Source organism: Numida meleagris, unplaced genomic scaffold (assembly GCF_002078875.1).
Source record: "Numida meleagris isolate 19003 breed g44 Domestic line unplaced genomic scaffold, NumMel1.0 unplaced_Scaffold347, whole genome shotgun sequence".
Classification (NCBI taxonomy): domain Eukaryota; kingdom Metazoa; phylum Chordata; class Aves; order Galliformes; family Numididae; genus Numida; species Numida meleagris.
In genome coordinates, this window is record NW_018364573.1 from 97,402 (window position 1) to 105,802 (window position 8,401).

The 8,401-nt window shown below is 58.2% G+C and overlaps 1 protein-coding gene across 1 annotated transcript; it reads right to left on the bottom strand.

The window, feature by feature from the left end:
• Window positions 1-2,107: 2,107 nt before the first annotated feature.
• Window positions 2,108-8,212, bottom strand: LOC110391314 (maestro heat-like repeat-containing protein family member 1; the record flags this gene model as incomplete). Its single annotated transcript, XM_021383135.1, has 6 exons — window positions 2,108-2,188; window positions 3,863-4,015; window positions 4,699-4,811; window positions 6,499-6,637; window positions 7,768-7,896; window positions 8,004-8,212. Coding segments are annotated over 6 exons (824 nt in total), but the record flags the coding sequence as incomplete, so codon positions are not given.
• Window positions 8,213-8,401: the final 189 nt, after the last annotated feature.

Genomic DNA, 8,401 nt, shown 5'->3' on the forward strand with positions numbered 1-8,401 from the left:
CTCCTCGTCCACCTCCTGCAGCTTGCCGTGGATGATGCTCATGATGTCGGGCACCTGTGGGGCAAGGTGGTGGCATTCAGATGGGGGACGGGACACGGCGAGAGCTTGGGGGGACCTTGCTGCGGTGTCCCCCCATCCAGGTGACACTGCGGAATGTCTCAGGGTGCGGAGCAGCCGATGCTGTCAGCATCCAGGGCTTAGCAGCGCCGTGGGGTTGGAGCTGGGTGATTGTTGAGGTCCCCTCCAAACCAACCACAGCTCTATGACCTTCAAAGACCCTTCCAACCCAACCGTCCCATGGCTCTATGATCTTTAAGGACTCTTCCAATTCAACTCATCCTCTGGCTCTATGACCTTTAAGGACACTTCCAACCCAACAATCACATGGGTCTGTGACCTTTTAAGACCTTTCCAACCCAACCATTCTATGGTCTTGTGATCTTTCAGGACCCTTCCAACCCAACCATTTTCCAATTCTACAACCCCAGGAACTGGAGCGGCACAGAGGATGACCCCTGGCCCCCTCGGCTGCACGACGAGGTGCAGAGGAAGCTCATGCGCAGCCCAGACCTGGCGGCAAATCCCCGAGCTTAGCACAGAGCTGCCGGGATTTAACGTCAGGTCGGGTTTCAGGATCTGGGCCGGACGGGGTCCGGGTGAAAAGGGAGCGATGGGGAGGGGTCAAGGGGGGAGCGGGACGTTAGCAGGAGCTGCTGTGCAAAGCCAGAGCGGTGCGGGGAGAGCTGGTGTTTCCAATTAGTGCAGGAGAAAAGGGGGAGAGCTGAGTCCTAAGGCAGTGGATTAGACCAAAAAAAAAAAGTCCTCTGAGCAGGAGTGGGGTGTGGAATGGGATGAGGATGAGGGTGGGGATGGGGGTGGGATAGGGATGCGATGGGGATGTTGACCAAAATGGGGATGGTGATGGGAGGAGTGACAGCTCCAGGGAGTGTGAGGCAGGCAATTGTATAGCCAGAGGTGCAATGGGAACGGTCACATCCTTTCAGTGCCGGAAGAGATAAACTGGAAAGTGACTGCAGAGAGTGATGGAACAGAGGGGAATGACTTGAACTCAAAAGAGGGGAGAGTGGGGTCAGACGTGGGGGAATCCTGCACCCAGAGGCGGTGCGGCCCCGGCACTGCTGCCCGGAGCTGGAGGTGCCCCATCCCTGGAGGTGCCCGAGGCTGCGGGTGGGGCCCTGGGCAGCCTGAGCTGGGGGGGGATCAGCCCACAGCAGGGGTGGGGCTGGGGGCTGGGGGATCCCTTCCAACCCAACCATTCTATGGTTCTATTATTTCTAAGGACCCTTCCAACCCAACTATCTAACAACTCTGTGATCTTTAAGGACTCTTCCAATTCAACCATCCCATGGCTCTAAGGCCTTTCAGGGCCCTCCCAACCCAACCATCCCATGGCTCTATAACCTTTCAGGACCCTTCCAACCCAACCCACTCTATGCCTCCATGACCTTTTAGGTCCTTTCCGACCCGAACCACTCTATGAATACCAACCATACCACCAAAGCCCATCACCCACAGCCCGGCTGCCTGGCGCAGGACCTGGCGCTCATCGGGTGACGTGCATGGCACGAGCAGGAGGCAGCGTGGTCAGGGCTGCCCCACAGGAGCTCACCTTGTCCTGCAGGACCGCCCCCCGCTCCTTGAGCAGCGCGTTGATCATGACGGTGGCCGCGCGGGAGCAGTTCTTGTCGGGGTCTGCCAGCCCCTCGAACATGGCGAGCAGGAGGCTCATCAGCTGGTCTGGGGGGACACGCTTCCCAATCACCTGGAGGGAGAATGAGTGGGTTAACGAGGGGCTGAGCGGCTCATCTTGGACAAACGGCACCAGCGGCGCCTCTACGGCTGCGAGACCTCCCTGCTGCAGGGCTCTGCAGGCAGCTACCCTGGAGCTCAGCCCCACAGCTCTCCGATGGCACCCAGACCGCTGCAGGGGTGGGGCTGGGGGCCTTTAAGGTCCTTTCCTGGTCAACTGTCTGATGGCTCTATGATCTTTCAGGACCGTAGCAAGCCAACTCAACCCATTCCACGGCTCCATGATCTTTAAGGACCCTTCCAACTCAACCCAACTCATCCCATGGCTCTGTGATCTTTAAGGACCCTTCCAACTCAACCCAANCTCCTCGTCCACCTCCTGCAGCTTGCCGTGGATGATGCTCATGATGTCGGGCACCTGTGGGGCAAGGTGGTGGCATTCAGATGGGGGACGGGACATGGCGAGAGCTTGGGGGGACCTTGCCGTGGTGTCCCCCCCTCCAGGTGACACTGCGGAATGTCTCAGGGTGCGGAGCTGCCGGCACTCCTCTGCCAGCATCGGTGCATCCAGGGCTCAGCAGCGGCATGGGACTGGAACTGGGTGATTGCTGAGGTCCCCTCCAACCCAACCATTCCATGGCTCTATGATCTTCCAGGACCCTTCCTAATCCACCTCATGGCTCTGTGATCTTTGAGGTTCCTTCCTACATGATCATTCCACAGTTCTATGATCTTCAAGGACCCTTCCAACCCAACCCATTGTTCTATGACCTTTAAGATCCTTTCCAACTTGGCCATTCTACAGTTCTATGATCTTCAAGGACCCTTCCAACCCATCCCACAGCTCTATGACCTTTCAGGACCCTTCCAACCCAACCATTCTCCAGTTCTATGACCCAAGGAACCAGAGCGGAATAGGGGACGATCCCCCTGGCCCCACTGGCTGCACGACGCTCAGCGAGGCACGGAGGAAGCTGATGCACAGCCCAGACCTGGCGGCAAATCCCCGAGCTTAGCACAGAGCTGCCGGGATTTAACGTCAGGTCGGGTTTCAGGATCTGGGCCGGACGGGGTCCGGGTGAAAAGGGAGCGATGGGGAGGGGTCAAGGGGGGAGCGGGACGTTAGCAGGAGCTGCTGTGCAAAGCCAGAGCGGTGCGGGGAGAGCTGGTGTTTCCAATTAGTGCAGGAGAAAAGGGGGAGAGCTGAGTCCTAAGGCAGTGGATTAGACCAAAAAAAAAAAGTCCTCTGAGCAGGAGTGGGGTGTGGAATGGGATGAGGATGAGGGTGGGGATGGGGGTGGGATAGGGATGCGATGGGGATGTTGACCAAAATGGGGATGGTGATGGGAGGAGTGACAGCTCCAGGGAGTGTGAGGCAGGCAATTGTATAGCCAGAGGTGCAATGGGAACGGTCACATCCTTTCAGTGCCGGAAGAGATAAACTGGAAAGTGACTGCAGAGAGTGATGGAACAGAGGGGAATGACTTGAACTCAAAAGAGGGGAGATTTGGGGTGAGAGGTGGGGGAATCCTGCAACCAGAGGCGGTGCGGCCCCGGCACTGCTGCCCAGAGCTGGGGGTGCCCCATCCCTGGAGGTGCCCGAGGCCGCGAGTGGGGCTCTGGGCAGCCTGAGCTGGGGGGCAGCCAGCCCACGGCAGGGATAGGGCTGGGGTGTCCCTTCCAACCCAACCATTCCATGGTTCTATGATATTTAAGGACCCTTACTACTCAAGTCATGCTGTGATTCCATGGTTCTTTGACATTTACAGACCCTTCCAATCCAATCATTCCATGGCTCTATGATCTTTAAGGACTCTTCCAACCCAACCATTCCATGCTTCTATGACCTTACAGGACCCTCCCAATCCAACCATCCCAGAGCTCTGTAACATTTCAGGACCCTTCCAACCCAACCCATTCTACAGCTCCATGACTTTTCAGGTCCTTTCCAACCCAAACCACTTGACGAATACCAACCACACCACCTAAGCCCATCACCCACAGCCCAGCTGCCAGGACCTGGCGCTCATCGGGCGATGTGCATGGCACAAGCAGGAGGCAGCAGGGTCAGGGTTGCCCCACGGGAGCTCACCTTGTCCTGCAGGACCGCCCCCCGCTCCTTGAGCAGCGCGTTGATCATGACGGTGGCCGCACGGGAGCAGTTCTTGTCGGGGTCCGCCAGCCCCTCGAACATGGCAAGCAGGAGGCTCATCAGCTGGTCCGGGGGGACACGCTTCCCAATCACCTGGGGGGAGAATGAGTAGGTTAACGAGGGGCTGAGCGGCTCATCCTGGACAAACGGCGCCGGTGGTGCCTCTACGGCTGCGAGACCTCTCTGCTGCAGGGCTCTGCAGGCAGCCACCCCAGAGCTCAGCCCCACAGCTCTCCGATGGCACCCAGACCACTGTAGGGGTGGGGCTGGGGGGCTTTAAGGTCCTTTCCTGGTCAACTGTCTCATGGCTCTATGATCTTTCAGGACTGTAGCAAGCCAACTCAACCCATTCCATGGCTCCATGATCTTTAAGGACCCTTCCAACTCAACTCAACTCAACTCATCCCATGGCTCTGTGATCTTTAAGGACTTTTCCAACTCAACCCAACCATTCCATGGCCCTACAATCTGTAAGGACCCTTCCAACTCAATCATTCCATGGCTATATGACCTTAAAGGACCCTTCCTACCCAACCCATTCTACCATTCCATGGTTCTCCGACCTTCAAGAATTCTCCCAACCCATCCAATGCTTGTATGACCTTTAAGGACCCTTCCCATCCAGTCAATTCCATGGCTCCATGACCTTTAAGGACCCATCCAACCCAACCCTACCATCCCATGGCTCTAGGATATTTCTTTGTACAAGCTTCTGGGGACCGGCAGCATCGCTATGGGGCAGCATGCTTGGAGCAGCCCCACTCCGCCCGCCTTACCATGGCAATGTTGGTGCAGGTGCGGAAGAGGATGGTGAAGTCGGGCTCCTCCAGACCCCTCTTCAGCGCCTTCAGTCCCTCCACCATCTCATCCCGGTGGTCCCGAGCGAACCCTGCGGGCAGAGCAGCGCTCGGTTCGGATCGAACACCTGAACTTCACGGCGATGTGGGTCTGAACACCGCAGCGATGTGGGTCGGAGTGGAGCTGCCTCAAAGGACCACAACACCGCAGCAATGTGGGTTGGAGAGGAGCTCCCACGAACACCACAACATTGCAGTGATGTGGGTCCGAACACCGGAGTGATATGGGTCAGAACAGAGCTGCCCCCAAAGGACCACAGCACCGCAGCGTTGTGGGTCAGTGCACAGCTGCCCCCAAAGAACCACAACACCGCAGCGATGTGGGTCGGACCCACAGTGCTGCTCCCAGGAACGGCAGCAAAGCGGAGCCGCGTCCCGCGCCGCCTCCCGGCGTTCATCCCAAGCGCTGCCCCGACCTCTCCTGGTGACACGGGGAAGTTCAGACTCAGTGAGCCCCGAAACTGCTCCGTGATGCACTCTGGCCCTCAGCATCCCAACCCCGGTCCTGTGACAGCATCACCCACCGGCCCCACTCCCGGCCCCACTGCGTGGCCAAGAAGGCCACGATAGCTGGTAAGGACCAGAGACAGCGGTCACCCCCTGGGCTCTGCGCTGGTGGGCGTGGAGGATCTCGGACGTCTCTTCCAATCTTAATCATTATATGGTTCTATCTAGGGTCGTGGTGAGGATGGGTTGGGGTTGGACTGGGGATTTTGGAGGTCTCCTCCAACCCTAGTGATTCTATTTAGGGTCATGGTGAGGGTGGGTTGGGGTTGAACTGGATGACCTTGGAGGTCTCTTCCAACCTTAATGACTCTATGGTTCTATCTAAGGCCATGGTGGGATGTGTTGGGCTTGGACTGTGGGATCCTAGAGGTCTCTTCCAACCTTAACGACTCTATGGGTCTATTTGGGGTCACGCTGGGTTGGGCTGGGGTTGGACTGTGGGATTCCAGAGGTGTCTTCCAACCTTAATGACTCTGTGGGTCTATTTAGGATCATGGTGGGAGTGGGTTAGGGTTGGACTGGATGACATTGGAGGTCTCCTCCAACCCTAATGATTCTATTTAGGATCACAGTGGGGGTGGGTTGCGGTTGGACTGAATGACCTTTTGGTCTCTTCTGACCTTAATGACTTTACGGGTCTATTTAGGGCCATGGTGGGGTGAGTTGGGGAATCTGGGAGGTCTCCTCCAATCCTAATGATTCTATTTAGGGTCATGGTGGGAGTGGGCTGGGGTTGGACTGGAGGATCTTGGAGGTCTTCTCCAACCTTAATGACTCTGTTGTTCTATTTAGGGCCATGGTGGGATGGGTTGGGGTTGGACTGTGGGATCCTAGAGGTCTCTTCCAACCTCAGTGACTCAATGGTTCCACTTAGGGTCATGGCGGGGACGGCTTGGGGATGGACTTGGGGATCTTGGAGGCATCTTCCGAACTTAATGATTCAATGGGTATACTTAGGATCATGGTGGGGAAGGTTAGGGTTGGACTGGATGACCTTGGAGGTCTTCTCTAACCTTAATGAGCCTGTGGGTCTATTTAGAGTCATGGTGGGGATGAGTTGGCGTTGGACTGTGGAATCTCATAGGTCTCCTCCAACCCTAACGATCCCATGACGCAACCATTTGTGGGTTCCTTCTCTGCAGCCCCATAACCGGAAGACGGGGTCCGGCACCCCCTGCCCACACTGTGAGCCCACCCCCCCCCAACGCCCACCTTCGTAGCACAGCTGGATGTAGAGCAGGCTGTAGACGCAGTCGACGGCGCGTTGCCGGACACTGCCCACCGAGTCGGAGCAGCGTGGGGAGAAGAGCGCGATGAGCACACCCAGGTTGTAGAAAGGGACGACNTGGAACTGGAACAGCACTGGGACGGCACTGGGATGGCATCGGGATGGCACTCGGGGATGGCACCACGAGGACACCAAGATAGCACTGGGATGGCACTGGGATAGCAGCAGGATGGCATTGGGATGGTACCAGGATGGCATTGGGATGGCAGCAGGATGGCATTGGGATGGAACTGGAACAGCACTGGGACGGCACTGGGATGGCATCGGGATGGCACTGGGGGATGGCATCACCAGGACACCAAGATAGCACCGGGACGGCACTGGGATGGCACTAGGATGGCATGGCAATGGCACCAGGACAGCACTGGGATGGCTTCAGGATGGCACTGGGATGGCATCGGGATGGCATTGCGATAGCACCAGGATGGCACTGGGAAGGCATTGAGATGGAACTGGGACAGCACCAGGATGGCACTGGGAGGTGGTATCAGGAGGACACCGGGAAGGCACTGGGACGACACTGGGATGGCACTGGGATAGCATGGAGGTGGCATTGGGATAGCACTGGGATGGCACAGGGATGACATGGCGACAGCACTGGGATGGCACTGGCACAGCACTGGGATGGCATTGGGATGGAACAGGGACGGCACGGGACGGCACCAGGATGGCACTGGGGGGATGGCATCAGGAGATGACATTGGTAAGGCACCAGGATGGCACCGGGATGGCACTGGGGGATAGAATCAGGAGGACACCAGGAAGGCACTGGGACAGCACTGTGATGGCATTGGGATGGCATCAGGATGGCACTGGGGAGGCACTGGGATGGCACCAGTATGGCACTAGGACAGCACTGGGATGGCATTGGGATGGCACTGGGGAGGCACTGGGATGGCACTGGAAGGACACCAGGATGGCACTGGGACAGCACTGAGATGGATGAGCACTGAGATGGCACCAGGATGGCACTGGGACAGCACTGGGACGGCATTGGGATGGCATCAGGACGGCACTGGGGAGGCACTGGGATGGCACCAGTATGGCACTAGGACAGCACTGGGATGGCATTGGGATGGCATCAGGATGGCACTGGGACAGCACTGGGATGGCACTGGGACGGCACTAGGATGGCATTGAGATGGCATCAGGATGGCACTGGGATGGCACTGGAACGGCACTGGGACACACACGTGGTCCTGTTGGCGCTCACTTACGCTGACGTTGAGCCTGCCCAGGTAGAAGTCCAGTAGTGCGGCGCTGAGCTCCACCGCACGCTGCCGCTCGTGCTGCTTGCTGGATTTGATCCATGGGCCCAAGTGCTGCAATATCGGGGGGGGAAGAGGGGGGGAATAACGTCATCAGAGGGTGGCGGGGTCCTCGGGTGACACAGGAAGAGGACGGTGGGTGAGACGGAACCGGCACGTACCGCGAACATGTCCTGCAGGCCGTGCGGGGTCAGGCTGCGCTGCAGGAGGGTCCTCAGCAGCTCCCGCAGGGCGCCCAGTGTGTCTGCAAACAGCTCCTGGGGAGCGGTGACGGGATGTGAGATGCACCCCAGAACGGGGGGGTGGAGGGGGGACCCCCAGAGGTGGTGGGTGGAAGAAGGACCCCCAGGATTAGGGGATGGAGGGGGTACTCCCAGGAGTGGGGGTTGGAGATGGGTGCCGCCAGGAGTGGGGGGTGGAAGGAGAACCCCCAGGAATAGGGAATGGAGGGGACACCCTCAGGAGTGGGGAGTAGAGGGAGGACCCCCAGGATTGGGAGATGGAAGGGGTATCCCCAGGAATAGGGGGGATGGAGGGAGCACTCCCAGGATTAGGAAGC